General features: G+C 42.5%; 2 protein-coding genes across 3 annotated transcripts in view; both read left to right on the plus strand.

Annotated features, from left to right (window-relative positions):
• Positions 1-3,837, plus strand: part of gabrb2a (gamma-aminobutyric acid type A receptor subunit beta2a) — a 31,316-nt gene extending 27,479 nt beyond the window's left edge. Inside the window, exons 9-10 of one of the 2 annotated variants that reach the window (XM_018675725.2) lie at positions 395-535; positions 1,702-3,837. In XM_018675725.2, coding sequence (XP_018531241.1) covers positions 395-535; positions 1,702-2,058 — 498 coding nt within the window. In that variant the 3' untranslated portion in view covers positions 2,059-3,837. The remainder of the gene's footprint in view (positions 1-394; positions 536-1,701) is intronic. The other variant, XM_018675726.2, reaches the window with a different exon arrangement.
• Positions 3,838-6,599: 2,762 nt separating this feature from the next.
• On the plus strand, positions 6,600-23,569 carry atp10b (ATPase phospholipid transporting 10B). Its single transcript, XM_018675738.2, has 21 exons — positions 6,600-7,169; positions 10,184-10,388; positions 10,736-10,821; positions 11,127-11,233; positions 11,896-12,027; positions 12,265-12,392; positions 12,675-12,927; positions 13,634-13,833; positions 15,063-15,224; positions 15,918-16,461; positions 16,576-16,676; positions 16,762-16,888; positions 16,974-17,158; positions 19,162-19,429; positions 20,003-20,079; positions 20,164-20,289; positions 20,391-20,591; positions 20,704-20,784; positions 20,926-21,030; positions 21,286-21,473; positions 22,654-23,569. Exons 1-21 carry the CDS (start codon positions 6,760-6,762, stop codon positions 22,961-22,963), a joined length of 3,996 nt encoding a protein of 1,331 aa, XP_018531254.1. The 5' UTR covers positions 6,600-6,759; the 3' UTR covers positions 22,964-23,569.
• The last annotated feature ends 82 nt before the right edge of the window (positions 23,570-23,651 follow it).

Here is a 23,651-nt window from a genome sequence, read left to right on the forward strand (position 1 = left end):
GCAGCAAATGACTTCTTCTCCTCTCAAGGTCAATGTGATGCTGTGATCAATGCTTTATGTCCTTTACCAGCACTCTTTACTCCTGCTCTAGCTCTCCGTTTCTCACTGGTTTAGCCTTGTGTATCAACTTTATTACTCAGACTAGGATCTGAAAGAGTGAATGCAGAAGCAATGACTGGCTTTTACTTTATCTCCATATTTCTGTGTCTCTCAAAGGGCAAGGCGCCTTGGAAAAATCACTGGCTGTGGTGCCAAAGCCTTCCCTTTAAATCTGATTCAGCTGCTAAAGTTGCAGGAACAACAGCGACATTAAAAAATAAAACACCCTTTCCTTCTGAGTGTGGCAAGCTACGATTTCCCCCTAAGTAACAGTGCTGATTTTGTATGCTTGCAGTGGCTGGTGGGAAATGTAGTTCAGAGAGATGATGCTCTGTATGCCAGAATGAAACAGAGGGAAATTGACGCATATGACTCGATGTGGGATCCCATCTTTGTGGACGATGCCGCATTAGGACTAGGCGAGCAAAGAAATAAGGTACTGGAGGTTTTGAAAGTCAAAACTAACAATGTCATCAATCTGAATCAACCCAGATCAGAGGAAAATGCTGTAGTTTTTGTGCATTTCTTTGATTTCTATAGATTTTTAAGGCAACTTTGATCATCACTCCCACCATTGTGTTTTTCCCTCTCTTGGTTTGCTCTTCATGCATTTTCCTGACAAACATGGCTTAGCAGTTTGATTTCTGCAGGCATTAATTTAGTCTTAACTTGGGCTGTACATCTAAATTAATGGGAAATGACAAATATGGCAAGAAAAAAAAGAAAAGATCAGTAGCTTCTCTTAAGATAATATAATTTAGACACAAATACTGTACAATCTCAAAGGCAACTGATGAATCTCTTAAGAGTAAGTGAAGCAATTGAGAAAAAAAAGGATCGTCAGATAAAAGAAAGAGATCATTTGCAGTTTGATGAATAGTGCCAACTAAAGTGGCTTCGCTTCAAAGTGAGTTACACAAAAACAACAAAATACAAATAGGCTCCATTTGCAGCGGGACAGGATTGGATTATAGGGACGTTTTTTTTTTTTTTCTCCCTCAGAAGTCAGGCTATGGATGAAGAAATGTTGATCCGAATTCACTTCCCACAACGTCTTTTCCTGACCTGCTCCCCCCGAACCTTTTTAGCCTCTCCTCCATCTTTGCAAAGTCCTTACTATTTCTCTCAACCTTCTCCTGTCACATTTTTTTCCTTTGCTTTTCTCTTTTTTTAATTTAGTTTGTCTTGTGAATCGACAGAATTTTAACCACACTCTGGTTGAAATTCTGAGATGACAATGAAGATTTCTCCATGAGAATTAGTTTGTGGAGTGCGTTGTGCTCTTCCAGGAATGTTACCTCATAGTCTTGTGGTCGTATTATCACTCAGATATTTATTGACAGATGATCAATAATTTACTTAGTGCTTTTCGAGTGCTTAAATTTTTCTTCACTGTAAGTAACACACTTTTTGACTCATTTGCATTACCCATTCTAGCACCTCATCAGTATTTTTTACACAGTGAATTACTTAATGATCATTGTAGCTGCACTTGTTTTGAATAATAATTTTATTAGGCTTAGTTTGCATTTAAATACACTCTAAGATTTCCCTTTGGCAGTAACTTCTCATGGCTCCACCTGTTTTTACACCCTCACACAGATGACTCCCGATGACAACATCCTGTTCAGCACCTTGGAAATGAAGAACGAGATGGGTGGTGCCGGGGATCTGTCCCGGGGCCTGGGAGCGCCCGGAGACCCCCGCAACACCATGCTGGCTTACGATAGCTCGACGCTGCAGTACCGCAGGGCAGCCATGGCCCGCCAGAACTATGGCCACAGCGCCTTGGAGCGCCACGCCCAGAAGAAGTCACGCCTACGGAGACGGGCCTCCCAGCTCAAGGTGAACATCCCAGACCTGTCCGACGTGAACTCTATCGATAAGTGGTCCAGGATGATCTTCCCCACCGTCTTCTCCTTCTTCAACGTGGTCTACTGGCTCTACTACGTCCATTAAACCCGGCGGCGTTCTGGTGGCCGGCTCATGGCGGCCGTGCAAAGAAAGAGAGTGGGGTGGAAGGGGGTGGGAGGGGGTGGGGAAAGAGAAAGATGGGGGATTCAGGGGGGACGTGAGAGAAATGGAGAAAGAGAGGTGAGAGATGATGTAAGTGAGAGAATGAGAGATGAACAGTGCACCAACTTTTTTAGCTGGTTCATTTTAGAAAAAAGTGAAGAGAGTGCAAAGACTTTTGGATGGACTGCAGCAGCACCCAACACTTCAGTCAGCAGTGACTCTTTTAGGAACTGGGAAACACCTTAAAAACGACTGACAAACACTCGAAAAAGAAGAGCAAGTTTCAAAAAGACAGAAATGGTGCCTGTTCCAGAATTTCAATATATCACTAATATTTGTCATTCGTAGCTTACTCTCTGTGGATCAAATATTTATGCTTGTGTTTGCATATACTTTAAGGATTTGTTTTGTTTAGTATCTATTTACTTCGTAGCCGAGCTGTCTGCATCCAGGAAAGCTTTATAAATGATTTTAAAGGAGTCATCCTTGATAGTCTATTTTCCTATAATTACTGTATATCAAAAACATCCTTTAAAAGCATGCTTATGTTTGATTTCATTTGCATCTCAGTCATAATGATGATGGAGCGCAAAACATTTTAGTTTTTACTAGTTGAGGTTAGTCTGTCAGTTACCATTTTTGCAGCTTTGGCTTAGCGCAGCCCCACCCGGGCGGACATGGTTTGAGCATCGGATGGATGACAACAGGTGGACAGCAGGGGGCGCTCTTTTCTCTGGACATCCCCGTGGCTTTTAAGTGGTGCCAGTGCTGATTGGAAAAAGGCTTCTTCTGGTTGTCTGGTTGCTTGAATTATCCAGGGAAAGAGCAGTTGGACTGTTGGACACTGACGCTTTGGCCAAGTTTATGTTTTGCTTTTTGCTGTGCTGACAGAATCAAGTCCATTTCACCACGTGGTTATTTCTTTTTATTTCTTTTATTTTTTCTAAAATGAACATTTGACTCCTCCGTACTTTCTGCCATCGTGTGAGGAGCTTCAGAGGCGGAGGGAGATTGGCTTTAACACGACTTTAAGCTGGTGTAAGAACTTTGCTGGTAGATGAGCTGAGTTTCATTGCAACCAGAGTTGCTGCATAAATATGGCAATCCACAATCATCATTATCAGTAGAATTGAATGATAGAAGTATGATGCGTTCCATTGTGATTAGGTTTCTGTTTTGAAAAACTGTAGATAAACATAAAATCATGTTTAAAGAAAAAGAGATGATTCATTTTTATAAATCAGTACTCACATTATTGTGTAAATATTACGAATTTATTCTATTTAAATGGTCTCTGTTGTTGTTTTTGCAGTTGAATTACAGATCAAATGTTCCATTCAGTCAAAAAAGAAAAAAAGAAAAGAGCAATTTAACTGAGGAAAAAAAGAAAACACAATTCACAACTTTGCTGACTCTGTACTTTTTGGACTTTTCTCTCTTTTCTTTCTTTTTAATGGACTCTAAAAGCATCTACTTGCTGAAACTAAAGCACTTCCAGACACCAGTGACTTTTGGGTCAATGTTTTGTTCTCCAGAAACGACTTAACAAGGACCCCACTATCCAGGCATTGAAGTCAGGCATATTTTGTACAAAGTTTCTGTAAATTCCAATTGTAATATTTCATAATGACTGTAAATATCTTGTGTAATGATTGTCAGCAATTATGAAGATGTATCTAAATTCAATTAAAACTCGATTCAGTCTATCACTTCAATAACAGAGTACACGGCTGGCGGATTTATGTGTCCTGTGTGAATGTGAGGCTGATTACTGACTGTCGGGCTCATGGCTGATTGAGTGTCTGAATGAGTGAGTGAACAACTTAACCCGACACAGGGAGTGAGTAGGCAAGCGAGAGAGAGGCAAATGTAGGGGTGAACAGAGCGATGTGAGGGCTGCAGCTGGGGACTATTGGCTGCATAATGGATGGAGAGAGGAGAGAGGAGTCAGAGCGAGAGGCCGCAGCGGTGGTCTGGGCTGAGATGGGCTCGGCTGGGGTCTGAGCAGGAGCTGAGCGCTGTACACCCCCCCCCCCCCCCCGGGTGCCTCGGGGGACATTAACGCAGAGAGCTGTAGATATGATGGAGGCACTCTGTGGACTCAACTGTAGCCTGCTGGCTGCAGGGGCCAGAGCGCCTGCTACAAAAAAAAAAAAAAGGCAGGAGGGGAAAGAAAATAAAGGGCAAGAAAGAGTGATACATCCATCCATCCATGCCTCAACCTCTCCCTGCATCCTCCCCTCACTCAGCAAACTGACTGCACTCCGCACTGCACTTGCTTCCTGACCTGACCGCTGTTACAGCCCTTAAATGGATGCTATTGAATATTTGATGGTGCAAAACACTGAATATTTTAATATTTAAAGAGAGATTTTGTTCTAACAGGGACTAATGTGCAGTTAATGTTTGATTTTGAACTAAGAGGAGCAAAAGAACACAATGAGATACAGATGCATGGAAGATGTTTTAACTGAGGAAATATCTGATGAACAGTATGAATTAGAAATAAGGATATAAGCAGAAAATAAGAGTTTTCAGTTTGTTAGATAGTTCAGTTCAGCTCCAGACACACAGAGAACCTTAAATATGCAGGAGTGGACTTTACTCACTGAGCTCAGGAAAATGGGGGGCAAAACACATAACATAGAGAGAGCAGGAGTTTGTTTTTTAAGTTAAAAGAAAAACCAAAACCGTGCTCCGAATAAGGCTGCACATGGCCTGTGAGTGTGCATGTGTGTGTGTGTGTGATTATGAGTGTGTGAGATGCTTCTGGGAGTGCAAAACTACCCCGCCCCCCCCCAAAAAAAGGCAAAGTGGTGTAAAAACTGATGTAACCCGACATGTAACCTTGTACCAGGTTCCTCCATGCATCAGTAAAAATCAAATCTACATTACTGTTCCACCTCAGTATAACAGATGTATTATCTCACTACAGTAGACAGATGGTTTGTGCTAAATTGGCTCTCTCTCTCTTTTCCTCTTTTCAAAAAGGGCATTAGTGTTGACATGTAAGAGAGGGGGGGGAAGGCAGATGCTTTCTACTTTGTAGTGTTTCCATGTCACTGGAGTAATTAGGAATGCACAGACCTCTGCTCTGTGGAATCGTGTATGTGTGTGTGTGTTTTGTTTCCAAGAGTGTCTTTTCTTTCTTTCCATGTGTGTATGTGTGTGTGTAGTGTGGGCTCACAGCTGCGCCACTGTGCAGTCGGCGTGCCAGCCAAACCAAACCCAGCCAGAACTGACTGGGACGGGTGAGAGGGTGAGTCTGGCACACTCGCATCACGCCACTCCCCCTGCTATACACGTATCTGATGGAAAAACACGCTGAGCTGCCAGAGTAGATGAACCTGCCTGCGTCGGCTGTTCAAGGACAAAACAGGAAGTCATTTAAAATTCTGACTGTAAATCACCTGCGAGCTCGAGCATGGCATCCTTAAAAAAAACAGAAGAAAGAAAATGGATGCCAATGCTTCTCCATTTGAAAACAATTTTCCAATTATATCTCTATGTTGTGTTTCAAATACCAACCAGGCACGTGTTAGTTTCATTACTGTGGCTATAAATGTCTGGAATTTATATTTAAGCACAATTAATGAGTGACCCAGTGCAAATCTGGCCTGTTTAAACAGGTTTGGCAGCTTGCTCTGGAAAAGACAACATATGTCAACATGAGGAAGTGGAAGGCATCCTACATGCATGCCATCTGTGCAAGAAGCTGCATTGTTGTAGCCTTTCACACACATGCATGTAAATGCATATTATCAACATGATCAAGATGTTAGCCCTCAATGTGAAAATTTGACAATTTTACAAGCATCTACTCTGCTGAAGAAAGTTTCTAAGCGCGCAACCTCTGACTTCTCTGTGGATGAGAGGGAGGTGAATTTTCTTTCTGAAATAAATCCAACCCTTTTTCCTTGTCTATAAACACTGTGGACTGTACTCTCAATCTGTACACTCCTGTATGGGGTGTGTATGTTCCCTCTGCTGTGCTCATTCACACTCTGCAGACTCTTCATATATGTTTGCCCCGAGCAGTCGTGGCGCTCTGCTCGGTGTTGTGTTGTCAGTTCTGATCTCCTTATGACCCAGTGCACCAATTTTCTGCTCTGCAAACATTGGATTGTCAGTCTTGTTTATACTGTATCAGTGTGTTTTTAGTGTTTAATTTTCAAGGACAACATCAGTGTGTAAAGTATTAATGACAGTAAAAGGCTGCTAAACCGCACAGGTGTCACTCATTCACAACTCTGGGATGTGAGGGACTGTTTCAAAGGTTGAAAACACGCTGCTGGTTCAATAATTCTGCTGAAATGAGATTAATGATGGCAAAATTGAAATGACCTGAGTCACTAGAGCACTCACAGCTAGATTTTAGCTGCCTCATTTACATGAGACTTTAACAGCTCAAGTGCAAGGAATGCAAACACACCTGTCAATGCAAGGGGCGGACTCAGAGCAGGACTAGGTGTGCTGTCACAGGTTTTAACCTGGCATTAGGCCTCGCACACTCGCAGAGAATCACTGAAGGAGAGGATGGGCCTGAGGAGAGTCACTTTAACTCACTGGAGCTGGGAGTATTGAGAGGATGGGAAGGAAAAGTTGGTGAGAAGAGGAAAAAAAAGGAAAACTGACAGAGCAGCCATGACGTGGAGGAGCCCTCTGGCTGTGGTCAGGGATGCTCTGAGAGGTCAGAGGGCGAGGGATAAGGACCTACGCAACTTGGTGTCCAATCTGCCTTACGAGGGGCTGGATAAGGCCAAGCAGCCCAACCGCTACTTCCCCAGCAATGCCATCAAGACCACCAAATACACCCTCCTCCTCTTCATCCCCATGAACCTTTATGAGCAGTTTCACCGTTGGGCCAACATCTACTTTGTGGGCCTGGCTATTCTGAACTTTGTCCCAGTGGTGAACGCCTTCCAGCCCGAGGTTGCTCTGATCCCCATCTGTGTCATCCTGTCTCTGACGGCCCTGAAGGACGCCTGGGAGGACTTCAGGAGGTACCAGTCGGACAGGAAGCTCAACAACACTCCGTGCTTCATCTACAGCAGGTAAATGACTCAAAGACAAAATAGTGTACCACCACATGCGTGAAGTGGCGAGTGGAAACACCTTCACATCTCTTTTTGTGATTCTTATCACCCAGCGTGTTGTTGATGTCTGCGTGAGTGTGTGTAGATCTGTGCGATTGTGTGTGTGTGTTTTACCTCCTCTGCGTTTCAGCACCCCGTGGGAATTTCTGACTTAGAAATAGAAAATGTGTGGGAGATTATTCCTCTTTTGAAGAGCCGCACAACAATATCTCTCACCATCACATTGTGCACATTTGATGAAATCCTCATCTGGGTGTTGCATCAGCAAAGACAGTAAGGTTAGCGGTTATCTATTTTTGAACTACTGGTGAAAAATGAATAATTCACAAAGGAGAATAAACACTGTCATTTTCAACCCTTTTGCTGCTGGGATTTTGGAGTAGAGTGGGAGGAGGGGATGTGGATTTCCTCTGGATGTGATGTGAGACTGGAGACACCTCTGACGATGAATCCTCACAGATTCGACCTCTGGAAAAGGTTTTATCATTAACCAGCGGATGCTTGCTTTCGAAAAGGTCCCAACAAGAGTCAGCAAGGGATGCTGGGAAGTGCAGCCTCAGCTAGGGGGAAAAGCCTGCATCATGTGTGTGTGTCCGTGCGAGTATGTGTGTGTGTGGTGATAGGGTCCAGGTGGCCCTGAAGTGCAGACTCCAGACGCAGCATTTCGGACACTTCAGAGAACACGCTGGTCCCTCTGGGCCTGTTAGCGGACACTAGTCGTCTCTGCCTCACGCAATCAGATAAACAGCAGTTGAGTCATGGCGAGCAGGCTCTCGTGGTCTCTCGTGGCTCACTGGGTGGGGATGCTAAAGCTTCATTTTGGGCTTGTAAAGATTAGAACAAAATCGATTGGCTGGGATTTCTTTTGAAGTATACAAATGTTTCCAGAGGAACCTCAAGAATAAATTTTAGGCTTCCGCACACGTCTTTCTCCTTGCGTATCTAGGTGAAGCTTGTCCATCTGACAGCACAAGGAAACCAGTTTAAACACACATGAACACATATGCAGTTTATGTAGAAGCTCACATGGATTGCGGTCAGATGGGAGGGATTTAACTTTAACTCATCATATCTTCTGGCACGCACTCCTTTACTTCCCATCACCTGTCACCCACATGCTTGACAGAGGTGTGAAGTGTGTGTTTGAGCATGACGTGCTTTTATCTTCAGGGTCATCCCGTTTATCTCGTCTCAATCTCAAACTCTTGTCAATCCACCTGAGCTCAAATGCACCGAGCACGAAACACACCAGCTGTTAATCATGCTGTCTGTGTGCCAAGTCGTGTTATTGCGTTGTTAAGACATATCTGTTTTTATTGTTTGTTCACTGTAGAGCATTAAAACCACCACCACATCTCACAAGCTGTTCCAGTCCATTTTCTTAAGGTTCATTTCAAACATACCATGTATGAATGTGACTCATATCTCACGTACTATCACACCAAACACGTTATCTATGTAAAGAGTCACTTTATCTCTAAAGAATTGTTTTCTCTACAAAATACTACATATTCTTAGGTTTTATCACAAAGGCACATCAGGAGGCCAAATCCACAAGAGTGACAAACATTTTTTTCATCACTTTAAAGATGAGTTGTGTGTTCAGAAAAGAATGATTTAATGGTTAGACAGAGAAAAACTTTGTTTGGTAAAGCACATGAGAGCTTTTAGGCATAAATTTAGGAAAATATGTTTCTTTGCTTTCTTGCTTAGAGTTAAATGACAAGATCTACTTCTCTCATGTCTGTCCATGTAAATATGAAGCTACAGAGAGCAGCCGTCCAGTTTAGCTTAGAATAAAGACAGGAGACAGGGAGAAAAGACCAGCTTGGCCCTGTCAAACAAAACAAAATCTACTTAGTTGCACCTTTAAAGCTCATTAATTAACATGTAATGTCTTGTTTGTTTAATCTATATGAAAACTGAGTGGTGTAAAAATGACAATTCACCATTTTATCAGGGGTAAAGAGGAGTAAACTATTGTTTGGCTGTGAGCAGTTGCCAAGAAACCACAGCCAAGACAATATTAATTAATATCATGAGTTACTCAGTGAGCTTTAAAGGAAATGTTAGGTGGGTCTTGTCACCAGAGCCAGGCTAGCTGTTTCCAGTCTTTGTGCGAAGCTAAGCTAACCAGCTCTTGGCTGCACCTTCATATTTATTGTATAAACATGTGAGTAGTATCAATCAAATAATTGTCTCTCAACCGACAAAGCAAAGTGCATTTCTTAAAATGTCAAACTATTCCTTTAAAACAGTTTGGAGTGACACACATTTAAAAACATCCGGATCATGTTCTGGGATGTAACTGACTACATGACTTGAGGACACATTACGCACTTCCATGACTGGAAACTGTTAATTAGGTTGCCTGAAAACATACATCCTGTAAAACATACAGGTGAGAGAATATTTATGCAACCTGTTACATCTAATCAACACACAACACACTAAAAATACATAACCCCTTCCTGCAGGCTTTGTTTGGGGTGAGGTGTGGTGTTGTGTAGCAGCCACCCGATCAGGTCCTACATGCAGGGCAGCATACCTGCGTCTCTTTGTCACTGGGGGTTAGCCAGCTTGACGTACAGGTTCAGACCAAAAAGCATGTGGCTCTCTGGGAACAGCCTCAGCTCATAGTGTATTGTGTTGTGCATCATCCATCCTCTAAACATTACCTTGTTCTGAAACACACAAAACACATCTGGGCTGCTCTCCAAAGACAACAGCTCTGATTTTTTTCATTTGTTAGCTTTGTGTATTCCCTAACTGAAGATGATACTGTGATTTTTTTTTATCCATAACAAGTGAGTCTATGTTTTATTTGATTGCATAAACATAGGCAAAATACACCCATGATGCTAATATGGCAGTCAATAAATATGATGAATATCGATGTAAAAGCCACCCGGGAACAACCCAGGGAAACATTTTCTGTAATGAGTGTTGATATCTGGTGTCTCTAATTTCAGGAAAGAGAAACAGTATATAGACAGGCGTTGGAAAGACGTACGAGTGGGGGATTTTGTGAAGGTGCTTTGCAATGAGATCATCCCCGCAGACCTCCTTCTCATGCACACATCGGACCCCAACGGTGTTTGCCACATAGAGACGGCCAACCTGGACGGAGAGACCAACCTGAAGCAGAGGAAGGTGGTGCCAGGCCTCTGCAACTCGGTGAGGAGTATTTACTACACCTTAATTTCTTCTCTCTTCACAGTCCTCTGTTTCCATTCCCTTGGTGCTGCCTCACTTCTGTCTTCCTCCTTTTGACTGACACTTAACAGAACAAATGTGACATGTTTTGACATTACTTACGGTAACTGCAGCTCATTATAATATGTCAAAGACTGACAGACAGAAAGCATACCTGTTGGATGACATAGTTCAAATGAATATTTTTGTACTCCACTTGTCTTTCATACATAAAATAATCATCACACTATTCTTGAAGTTCAGGTTAAGTTACATCTGAAAACTTTCCATTCATCCTGTAGTGTGCTATGCATCTTCTTATTTCACAGGATTCTGAATTTGACCCTGAGAGCTTCAGCGGCATCGTAGTGTGTGAAAAGCCCAACAACAATCTGAATCATTTCAAGTGTTACGTGTGAGTATCAAATATACAGATCACATGGATCCCCCAAACAGTTTCTTTGAGCCTTTCAGAGCAGCCAAGCAAAACTAATTCCAACCCACTCACTGCATTTTCTGATGCTACCAGAGGCATTATTGGGGCTGTAATAGACTATAATCGATTTCCTCAGGCACCACAGGTCTTACAGATGGTCTACCCATGCTGTCCAGGTATAGCCGTAAAGCAGGAGAATTGCTAATGGGGTATATATAAGAAGTAATGAATATCTAACAAGATCTGACAGTACAAAGGAGGTTTCTCACTTTCTCCTGCCGCAGAGAGAAACCTGATAAGGAGAAGGTGGGCGCCGGCATCGAGAGTCTGCTGCTGCGAGGCTGCACAGTGAGAAACACGGACCATGCTGTTGGCTTTGTGGTGTATGCAGGTATATTCTTTATTTTTCAGCTGCTTCACTGCTATAACCTCTAGCTTGTAGTGTTTTTGTTCAGGGCCCTTGCCTTGACTTTGAAAAAAAAACTGAGGTCATGAATCCACAACCCTAAATATTTGAATCACTACAGTGAAACTCTAAAAAAAAAAGCTAGCAAGAAAAATGCTATGCTATGCTATGGGAATGTCATTAGCTTTGCAGATATTTAGTAGTGTTGATCTGATTATGGCACTAGATTAAAATATACCTGATCACCAAAGTTGTTACAATGATGCACCATCTGGGAACCATGACTGTACAAATGTTTGTGCATGTCCATCCAAGTGGATGTTGAAATATTTTATTTGATTTGTGAAAACTTTGACCTGCTGGAGTTTCGAGAGAAAAAGTCAAAGGATCACTGAAGGATAAGATTCATCCTCTGTGGATCACAAATGTCTGTATAGAATTTAATTATCCATGTTGTTAACCAGGCTAAAAATATCAGAATCAATCTTAAAAACAGAATATAGAAATATTATAGAAGTCATGACCTCAGATAGCTATGACCCTGTTTTCTGACCTTGCATTAACTGACCCACAATGAGCACACGTTAAGATTTCCTTTGGGTGTTCAATGACTATGTGAATCAACACCCTCTGATCTCATCTTCAAGGCCATGAAACTAAGTCCATGCTCAACAACAATGGGCCGAGGTACAAGCGCAGCAAACTGGAGCGGAAGCTGAACACAGACGTCATCTTCTGCGTCATTCTCCTCCTTAGCATGTGTCTCGTCGGAGCAGTAGGTCAGTGATGAAAACCACTACACAGAGTGGTTCATGATTAATGCTTTTACGTTTATGAGGAGACATTTAATTTCCAATAAAAAAAAAAAAAAAGAAGAAGCCTCAGTCACTTTGGCCACAGGCCCAAACACATACCAGGAGAAAAGGGAGGAGACAGGGGAAGGTGTGGTGCCAAAAATAGCTTTCCTCCCTGTGCGCCGGGCGGTGTGATTAATCCCCCTGTCCTCACACATGCAGGTCACTTCTTATGGCTGCAGGCGCTGCCCGGTGTGCCCCCTTACCTGGTCCCTGACAGCAACGGTCACCTGGACAGTCCCAGTCTGTCTGGCTTCTACATGTTCTTCACCATGATCATCCTGCTGCAGGTGGAGGAGTCTGACTGTGTGTGTGTGTGTGTGTGTGTGCGAGAGAGAGGGAGAGAAAGAGAGAGAGAGAGAGAGAGTAATAAGGACTGTTGGGAGTGTGTTTTTATTGATGTGAAAATCATTAAATTACTCATCACATCTTTCAATCTCTTCTCCTCCTCTTTCTTCCTTTTATCTTTCCATTTTTTCCTTTTACATCTGTTATTTTCCTGATCATCTTTTTTTCCCCACTTACTCCTTCCCTGTCTCCTCTCCTCTCCTCTCCTCTCCTCTCCTCTCCAGGTCCTGATTCCTATCTCCCTGTACGTGTCCATTGAGTTGGTGAAGATCGGTCAGATCTTCTTCATCACTAATGACATTGATCTGTACGATGAGGAGACAGACAGCCGCATGCAGTGTAAGGCCCTGAACATCACCGAGGACCTGGGACAGATTGAATACATCTTCTCGGACAAGACTGGCACCCTCACTGAGAATAAGATGGTGTTTCGGCGATGCTCCATCATGGGCACTGAGTACCCACACAAAGAGAACGGTAAACCTTCACATTGAGACGTTTTATATACAAAATGAGTAGATGATGCACCTTTCTTTACTTTACTTGTCATATAGAGCCCTGATGTGAATGTATCACTTCATCTTCAACAGACTGTGCATGAAATTTGGCGTTCATGGTCCCCAGTGGCACAATCTTAGAAGTCGCTAGAGAATTAAATGATTACTTTTATCCAACATGTTGGAGGCTGTGGCACTGTTGAATTGTATTGTGTTGTACAGACATGAGTTTCTATTATTTTGTCCACCCCATATATATATCAATCAGGATATAGGCTAAATGAGAGTGTGGGGTTCTTTTCTCTGCTGAAACACAATGTGATCAGACAGAGTACATATTAAGTGAAAACTTATCAGTATTATTATCCCCCCCTGTGTGTTGTGTCTAAGACATCCATTTTTGCCTCATATTTGTGCTACTTAGCTTCAATCTGATTTGGTGTACTGCCTAATTGTATTACTGATCTATTTACCCTGGAGCTGGGTTCCTCTTCCCAAGGTTCATTTATTTTGTCTAAGTGAAGGGTTTTCAGGAGTCTTTCCTTCCACCTGTCTAATCTGGGTCTTAAAACAGTGCAGTTGTTGTTAAGGCCCCCACATATGAACACAACCTGACCTGACATACAGGACATATACAGTACTTATTGTATGTATTGTATCAACATGGTTTTGGGGTTTGTTTGCAGCCGTCCGCCTCGCTGTCCTTGATGAACCAGAGACAGAGGAGGAGGTCATCTTCAACCAGCGGCCACGACCCCCACAGACTGGATGGTCCCTGAATGCTGAGGACACCATCCCTGAAGACAGACAGCATCGCCATGGCAGCCGACGCAAGAGCAAGGTCTCAGGAAATGCCCAGAGCGATGTGGCCTTCAGCAGTCCACTGGTAAGATGATCGCTCAGTCAGAAGGAAAAGGCAGATATTTAATTCAGAGTGGGTCAGTGTGGTCATGGCTTTGCATGTCTGGATATTACTTTAAAAGGCAGTCAATGAAGGGTCACTGGAAGCACCCATAAGCATAATGGTCATCAGTATCTCACTGAATAGCTCATGAGCCGGTAAAAATGCTTGTGCTTGTGACTCTTAAATCAAATCAGTGTCTGCTTGCAAAAGAAGAAGAAACAAAGAGAGAAAGTAGAGGAAACTCTGAAAAATGTTGTCTTGTCTCAGTCTCCAGGAGGAGAACTATTAGCATGCTCAGGGATCACAGTGGATAGGAACCAGCACTGGGCAGAGAGCAGGATACAATCTAGACAGGTTAATAACCAAAAATTGAAAGGTTTAAGTTTGTGTCATCATTGCATAAGTAGACTAAATCTATCTATCAATGCAGCTGCTCCAGCCCTCTTTCCTTCAAACAGTTTTCCAGTTATCAGGTAATTAGCAGCATTCACTCTGTATATGCATGAACTACGAAATTTTAAAAAATCTAACTTTTAACCATTGACCAGTTTCAAAATAAGAGACCCTTCCTTAAATATGTTTCATGACTGAAACAACACTTAGATGACCTCAAGATGCCATTTGTTTACCTAAATCTCACCCTTCCCTGTGTCAAAAGGCCTCATGGTCCCAGTCCCTGCTGCAGATGGTCAAGCTGTTAGGTGTCAGTGATGAGCACATCCATTTTGGCTCAGAGTTGCCCCTGTGTCTGTGACGGGACATATGGTCATGCTGGGCACCATTTGGCACAGACCACTGATGTCACATAAACTGTAAACGTGCACTATAGATTAGTCACCGTTGTCTTGGTATACAGTACAGTAGCTCTGTGTTTATTTTTGTCCAGGGGGCAAAGAGCAGAGGCCTGGAGAAACAGGCTGAGACAGAAAAAGGCTGCAAGGCAGCACAGTGCCCATCTTTAGGTTTCCTCACGCTGTGCCTCTAATGGAGCATAATGTTGAATGAATGAATGAAAACTTCCTCCCTCCCTTCCTTCCGTCTGTCCTTCCTGTAATCTTTCCTCACAAACAAAACTGGGAGAAAAGGTTAAAAGCCAAAAAACTTTTTTTTCAGTCCTGTCGCATCAAATCAGTGAAAGCTGAGTGCGAGCAAGAATCAGTTTATCAACGTGAGCTTTTAATTAACAAACTGATTAACTTTTACTCCAACAGGAAACTGAGGTGATTCCAGACAGGAAGCTGCTTCAGCAGATTAGCAGGCCAGAGTGCAGCGGCGGTGCCAGCCGGCAGACAGATCCCTACCTGGACTTTTTTCTGGCTCTCGCCATTTGCAACACTGTGATGGTTTCCATGGCAACAGCTCAGAGACGGAGGGTGAGTGTTCCGTTTACTGTGGCTGTGGATGGGATGTAGAGATGAAGGGCACATTCAGGAGAGAAAAGATGGACGAAGGATATGTTCTTGTGAAATTCCCAGTGCGCAAACTTATAAAACTATGACAAACTTTTCAACTAAAAAAACTGCAGAGAATTTATTAAATGTCAAAGTCATTATTGTATGATTTCTACAGCTCTATAAACCCACTGTCCAGTAATGTGGCTGCAGTGCTGCAGTGAAATCTCCCTAATTTAATCAGTGACACACACAACAATAAAGTTTAAATTCTTCTTATTAACCTCAAATAATTTAGTTTTCTTAGATCATTTAGCTTAAAGTTTTTCCTCTTTCATCAGTGGTCAGTTCTAATTTTCTTTCATCTTTAAAGCCCCAGTTGTAAAGGTTCAGAGTCTTCACTAAATTAGCCACATGGTAAAGGGAGATTTGCAGGGGCAATCAGGGTAGCCTCTATTAATTTGAGCACTGGCTGCTCCTGACTGTGCTGTTCTGAGGTCTGGCAGATGGGAGGAATCTGCGTGTTTTTCCCTTGAGTTTGTAATTAAAGGAAAAAGCACAAAAAAGAAACAGAGTGGAAATAGATGACAAAGTTGTTTTGGAGATATTTGGTGAGTGTATATAGGCAAAATGTCTATGTGAAATCATTGCATGACATACAAATTCCTGTTTCAGGTGAGTTGGTTTTCACGCTCCTGCCAGACAAACACCCCACTGGATACTGTGTCCAATCTGGTGAAAAAGGCTGGCTCTCTTCGCCATATTTTTACCTCCTGGCAGCGCAAACCAAAGCAAAATCGCACCCTCTCGGAGGACTCAGTTATAGAGGAGGACCACTTTAATCCTCCTGTAAAAACCGAGGGGACTGGGGACACCAATGGGCTCCAAACATGTACGCTCCATGCACTGTCCCGGTACAACAGGCCTGCAGCGACCTCAGATAATCTGAGCTATGAGGCGGAGAGTCCAGACGAGGCCGCCTTGGTGCACGCGGCCAAGGCATATGGCTTCATTCTGCTGGGCCGCACCCCTGACAGTGTGACTGTGAGGCTCCCGTCTGGGGAGGAACTGGTGTTTGAGGTGCTGGACACCTTGGCCTTTGACTCCAACAGGAAGAGAATGTCAGTTTTGGTGCGACACCCAATCACCAGAGAGTATGTGCTGTACACTAAAGGTGCAGACTATGCCATCATGGAGCTACTTGGTACACCATATGCAGGTATGTGCAGGTGGAAGTGCATTTACACACATTTATTATTTACATGCATTAGTCAACACTCTGGTTCACTTCATAATTCAAAATGAAACTATATCTGTGTCATATTATTTCCAGAGCACCTCAGTGGGAGTCAGAAGAATATAGCAGCTGATACTCAGCATCACCTCGACTGCTATGCTAAGGAGGGCCTGCGTACACTATGCTTTACAAAGAAGGTGCATATAGTAATATGCTAATATTACCCAGCATTCCCCTATACAGCAAGAGCTCTGTTAAGTCTTTTCTCTGCATGTGCTGCAGGTTGTGAGTGACAAAGCATATGAAAGCTGGCTAGTTAACAGAAAGAGTGCTCTGGCTGCTATAGACAACAGGGAGGAGCTCATCATGGACAGTGCAGTGCAGCTGGAGACAAATCTCTCCCTGCTGGGTAACATACATCAGCCCAACACACACTTAAATAACAAACACTTGTGATGAGCTCAGTGTGTAACTTACTGTACGTCCTCCTGCAGGAGCGACGGGCATCGAGGACCGTCTCCAGGAGAGCGTCCCAGACACCATCGTGGCGCTGCGGGAGGCAGGGATCCAGGTGTGGGTGCTGACTGGTGACAAGCCGGAGACAGCTGTCAACATCGGCTATGCCTGCAGGCTCCTGGAGGAGGAGGACCTGGTGATTAACATGAGCTGCGAAAACAAGGTGAGGAGGCCGCTGTCGGCCTCACTGGAGGTTAACCTGGTTGATCCAGAGCTACTTTTCCTGACTGCTAGATGTGAAATGATAAATGTTAGTGATGCATTTCTTACAATTAGACTACAATTAGAATTAGTTTTAGTAAATCAAACATGAACTAAAAAATGTGATGGCAAACATATTATTATTTGATGATTCTGTCTGCTTTCAGCTTCACAACAAAGAGTGCAATTTTTGGTATTGTATGATGTATGGCTGCTATTGGTTAATCTGCCAGTTATATTATCATTCAATTGATTAACTGTTTGGTCTCTAAAACCTCAGAAAACAGTGAAAAATTACTTCTTCTTTTTTTTTTGTTCATTCCAAAATACCAAACATATTCAGTTTATGAGTGTAAGATTCTCACACTGTAAAAGCTGAAATTGTCAAAATAGTTAGAATTTTTTGTCATTTGAGAAACTGATTAATCAACTAATCGTTTCTGTACTACTGTTCTGAGTCTGTAATATCAGAGTTCTTTCAGAGGTAGTGGTGCTGAATTAAACCAGTTGTTTTTATATTGTGAATTCTTACCAAATCTGTCAAATTGTTTTAATAAGAGGGGGGATTGATTTTGTGGAATTTTTTAAAAGTAAAGTATCGTCTCCATAAAGATGTATAAAACAGGGTGTGTTATAGCTGATGACAGGTTGCTTGTTTGTGCAAGTGTCTCAAGATATAAAGTATATAGTACGTAAGTGAGAGGAATCCTGTTTTTAAGAACAATTCTTTTCCACTTACAAGTATATGTTTGAATGTGAATGTTTGAGCCACTCAGTAGGAGGTGAGTGAATTTAGCAAATTAATGGATCATAAGGTAAAAACAGTTAAGACCCGGAACATAAGTATCTAACAAGAAACACAAACCCTGACTGAACATTGGCCTTTTTAAAAACATTAGAACAAGAAGTAGTTTATATTTCACTCATCACATACAGCTTGTTTCAGAGGGCAGCGCTAACTTTTTTTTTCAGGGTCATTCAGGAAGTCATGTGTTTCCCAAGCAGCAAGTTCAAGAGGTTTTAACTCAGAGCTTGTCTCCCTTAAGTCCAAGTGGCCAAATCTTTTTGACCACTTTTACATTTTTAACTAAAGGTCAAACCCTCACATTTCGATCAGAGGAAGATAAGGTGTCAGGTGTGGTGCACTGCTGCTTCCCTGAGGTCATTAAAGATCTGGTAGCACAGGAATGAGCCCTTCATAACAACCTGACCACGTCTAATCAACCCCGGCCTCAGATGGACCAAAATTACCTGTCGGCTCTAACGGATACACAGGGAGACTTCTGGAACAAAGGGGCTGCCGCTGGTCCTCTCAGACGGGACTAGTCACTGATGATGAATGGAGTGAGCTACTCTCAACACAATATCTAATGCTTTCGTATCTAATTACCAGTCTAATATTCAACCCTCAGAGGAAATACCCCTTCACTCATGATCCAGAGTGGAGGCATATTATTGGTAATGAACTATTTTTACCACTGTAACTCGATGACCACCTGAGGGATGCACTCCCACCATCATCGCCTTACCACCCCTAATGAAATTTAGCCAGCATCAGATAGATTAGATGAATAAAAACAGGAGTTATTTACAGACAACAGAGATGAGTCTGGCAACTACTTATAGTCAGACATCATGGACATGACTCAACAGCAGAATAATGTATTTTAGCAGCATATACCATAATCTGCAGAGGAATAGTCCTTTATTTTTTTTAATTTTTTTTACAGTCTACAGTTAGTCTTTCATTTTGTGTTTTGTCTTGATAACCACAGACTACCTTGCATGCAACTTAATAGAATTAAATCAAACTTTGTAGCAATGACACATTTAAGACGTTAAAACCAGCAGTTGTTTGGCATCTTTGCTTGAAAATGACTTTAAAATGATTAAATGTTTATCAAAATTCTTGCTGAGTAATTTTCTACACGTAACAACAAAATAAGCAGATTTGCTGTTTTCCAGCTCACGTGTACATCCATCCTGGACTGCACCCTGGAGGAGGTGAGGAGGTACAGCCAAGACCCTCGCAATGTGGACACGACCCCGGACATCTCCCTGGTGATTGACGGACGCACCCTGACCATGGCTCTGTCGTCAGACCTGCAGGACCGCTTCGTGGAACTGGCGAGGCGCTGCCGCTCCGTCCTCTGCTGCAGGGTCACGCCCTTACAGAAGAGCAGAGTGGTGAAGGCGATACGGGAGAAACTCAAGGTCATGACCCTCGCTGTTGGTAAGAAACCTGAGCATGCAGCAATTACAAACGCACTCATCTGGGACTTTTAATCTTACTCCTATGATCAGAAGAAAACGTTTTAAATACAGAAAAACATTAAAAACTTTGTAAAATTGAGGGTATCATGATAGCAGATAATTACCACACTAAATGTTATTCAGGCATCACTTTAAGTGATAGAGGGCCCTTCAGAGATTGTGGAGAGTAATTTTTTCTGCATTGTTTTATTTCCTGTTTATGCAACATTTCATGTCAGTATACATTAGGCCAGTTTTCAACAAAAAAAATCAATAAATTGATTACCATTGTGCACTGCTGAATGTTACAATACATAGGTTTTTGTTCTGTCTGTTTTGAATCATGGTACTATAGCTTGTGATATTTTAAAAATACCAGTTATTTTAGGTAGAATATGTTGGAAAATAAAGGCAAAATAACACGAACACGAACATGTTTTGCACAAATCTATTAAATTCCCAAAGAAATGCATTTTGAAATAATTTATGTCTTAATACTTAACAAAGTAGTGAATTTGTGTCTGTGTAAAGCTGACTCACTCTGTGACTTAAGGTGATGGTGCAAATGATGTCAACATGATCCAAGCAGCTGATATCGGCGTCGGGATATCCGGTCAGGAGGGCATGCAGGTCTGAACTGAGGTCTTTGGCTTTGAAAATGTTGTGTTTTCCCACTGGCCAAGACACATTACGACTCCTCTTTGTCACCTGCAGGCAGTCATGGCGAGTGATTTTGCTATATCTCGCTTCAAACACCTGAAAAAACTTCTCCTGGTCCATGGACACTGGTGCTACACGCGACTGGCCAACATGATCATTTACTTCTTCTATAAGAATGTGGTGAGTCTTGTAGCTACGTTGGATTAAAGCACTCTGCTGTGTGATTTAACTTACTGCCTGAATGTGTCATCTAATCACGTAGAGCTAAATGTGGTCCTCAGGCCTACGTGAACCTGCTGTTCTGGTATCAGTTCTTCTGCGGCTTCTCCGGCACTGCCATGATCGACTACTGGCTGATGATTTTCTTCAACCTCTTCTTCACCTCTGTGCCACCCATCATGTTTGGGATAATGGACAAAGATGTTTCTGCAGAGATGCTGCTGGGTGTCCCTGAACTATATAGGACCGGACGGGGTGCAGGGGTCAGTGACTCTCCCGGACTGTAGAACCACTCTTCTGCTCAGTAGCTGCATGTTTGTGGTATTAGGGTCTTGTACTGTTTTGTGTTTCATACCTATGTGTGTGTTGTTTTAGGAATACAAGCGTTCAACTTTCTGGGTTTCTATGCTCGATGCCTTCTATCAGAGTCTGGTGTGCTTCTTTATTCCATACTTGGTAAGAGAAACATTTAAATACTCCGTCTTTGATTACACATTGTACGATGATACATCTGTCATGGTGCGTCCTCTGAGTTATTTTACTCTGAGTTATCTGCCTTCTGCCTAAAATTTGACAACATGTGTTTTTCTCCCTCAGGCTTACCAGGATTCAGACATTGATGTTTTTACCTTTGGAACTCCTTTGAACACAATTTCTCTATTTACCATCCTGCTGCATCTGTCAATAGAGATCAAAGCCTGGGTGAGTGCTGCACTGATAGATATCTATTTCTAGATTTAATCATGGTATACCTCCAGTGAGCCAAAACCCTTAGTCAGTATGCATTTGAAAGTTAATATATTACACTGTTGTTTTGAATAACATCTAGAAACTAGTGCTACATCACATTAGTCACCTGTTTTTAAATGTATGCCCCAAAAACATTGAATGAACAGATTGGGGGTTTTTTTTGTTTTGTTTTTTTTTTTTGTTTTTTTTGGTACATCTGTCTTGTAGACGGTGGTTCATTGGCTGACCATGCTGGGCAGTGTGGCAGTGTTCTTCATTGTGACGCTGGCCTACAGCGCCACCTGCATCACCTGCAACCCTCCATCCAACCCATACTGGATCCTCCAGAGCCAGATGGCCGACCCCATGTTCTACCTTATCTGCATCATCACCACCGTGGTGGCTCTGCTGCCCAGGTAGGATCAGTATCACCCTCCCTGTGTGTCACTCTGGAAACCCTTATATAAGCCTATAAGCAGCTGAATATGGCCTGACAGTGCCTCCTGCTTTCCATATTGTCTCCTCACTCGTATCTCTTGTTATACTGTATGTGCAAATAATGTTTTTTTAATGTCAATAATTCTGACATTAGCAAATAACCTGGTGGGGGACATTTTAACCTTTTGTAATAAATAGCTACACAGAGAGAGAGGTGGATGACTTGCAATAAATGTTGCTGCTATGAATGTACTATAACTAACAGGCTGCCAAAACAACCCATATAGGTATTATACTGAACTACTTTTAGAAATGCCTACACAGTTATGCTGTCACAATATTTAATTAAAATGTGCTGCAAACTTGAGAGCCTATAAGAAAGTTCTCCAGTAGAGAAATATGATCATCATTAGATACCACTGTGGGTTTTTTTCTGTTCTTAAAATACAGAGACTTCAAATGTCTTAATTTGTCTCATTAACAGTACAAAAGTTATTCAGTTTACAGTGATATAAAACAGAGAAAAGCAGAAAATCCTCATGTTGCAGATGCTGGAATGAATGCTTGGAATTTCTGACTGATTATTAAAATAGTCAGCAATTCATTTTCTGTTCAGTTAATCAGTTAATGTAGTTATTGTGACCAAAAGTTTAAGCACCATTTACAACTTGAGATGGATATTCTGGTTCAGTGGTTCCCCAAGATAAATCTGGGGGTGGGGGTCACAGGATAAGAAGGGTTGAGAAAAAAAAATCTGTTTGACACAATCCATAACCTGTGATAAGGGATCATAAATAGTGGGATTTTTGTGGGGCACATGTCAGAAAGGTTAAGAGGCACTGTCTGCCCCTGTTTAAACCCATACAACCTCATAATTATATTATTTGTGTTTTATTTTGGAGTGTGCATTTGACTTACGCAGATCATTAACTGCTATGAAAATGTGAGGTTGTTCTGGTGCATAGAGAGTCGAGGCTGATTTGTAATTAAATAATGTTAATTGTGAAGGTCAGGAGCGACTGCACCACAGCTCCGTCTTCCTCTCGGTTGCTGATGCGTCTGAAAGTGCTGATATTTAGAGGGAATGCTCTGATTTACATCAAAGGGCCGCATATTTTTCACTGGCCTACTTTCTCACCACCACGCTCTCTCCCCCAGGTACATGTTTCACGTGCTGAGGAACTCTATCGCCCCCTCCCCGCTCATGCAAGCCAGGCATCTGGACCGGCTGGACCCCTACTCGAGGGACCAGTGGATCAAGGAGTGGAGGAGCTTCAGGGGTGGAGGGTGTGTCAAACGCTCCAGGCTGTCCACCCCACCCTCTCCCACCCTGGAGACCCCTGCAGACATTTACCCCCAGTCTTCCACCACCTCTGACATCATGGGGGATGAATTCACACTGAATGTCATCACTGAAAACAGTCAGAGGCCTAGACACACGAGAAACAATGATTCCTTGGCAACTTGAAGGACAGAAGCAGCATTAAGATGATTATTTATCCAGAAAACTGTAAATACTCTGAAGTGGCTCAAAAGTGCCAACATCCCAGTGCCGGGTAATGTCTCCTTTTCTGGTGGGTGGGGGAGGTGGTCTTACATAAAAGCAATCAGGGAGAAATACTCTTCTTCTCTGACTTGTGACAAATCATCGATTGGGGTGATGAGTTCATTTTGTAATAAACTGCTCAGACAAAAAGCATGTAGGCCCTCTCCTCCTTACGCTCATCATAACAAGCTGCCATAGCGAACACATAAGCCTGTTACTTTCCTGATGGGTTTTCAGAGCACGGTGGTAACCCAATTAGTCATGCCACCCACCCCTCCAAAAAGTGGCACTTCTCCAGAACAAAATGCTTAGCTGGTTTAATATATTCCTCTCACCTAGATACCCTAAACAGTCACAATGCATCCTGTCACAGAGGCGAACACGTGTGGTTCACAGACTCTCCATTTAACTCGCCTGTGTTGGAAAAAAATCTGATGTGTTTTTTTTTTTTATAGGCTGGGCCTGTGACAAGTTTTGTATATTTTTGTCTAACTGTTTAATTTGCAATCAAATGTTGTTTTCCTCTGATGTGTGTGCGTGTGTGTGTTTCAGATGCAATGTCAAACAAGCGAAAAGGTAAATTCAGACGAATCTGACGAAAAGGCTTCTA

Source organism: Lates calcarifer, linkage group LG8 (assembly GCF_001640805.2).
Source record: "Lates calcarifer isolate ASB-BC8 linkage group LG8, TLL_Latcal_v3, whole genome shotgun sequence".
Lineage (NCBI taxonomy): Eukaryota > Metazoa > Chordata > Actinopteri > Centropomidae > Lates > Lates calcarifer.

Excerpts from the sequence above, each read along its gene's own strand:
- atp10b (XM_018675738.2), top strand. The coding sequence starts at position 6,760 with ATGACGTGGAGGAGCCCTCTGGCTGTGGTCAGGGATGCTCTGAGAGGT. Across the intron at positions 12,928-13,633 it reads GTACCCACACAAAGAGAACG|CCGTCCGCCTCGCTGTCCTT; the intron begins GTAAACCTTCAC and ends GTTTGTTTGCAG. Across the intron at positions 16,462-16,575 it reads ACTTGGTACACCATATGCAG|AGCACCTCAGTGGGAGTCAG; the intron begins GTATGTGCAGGT and ends TATTATTTCCAG.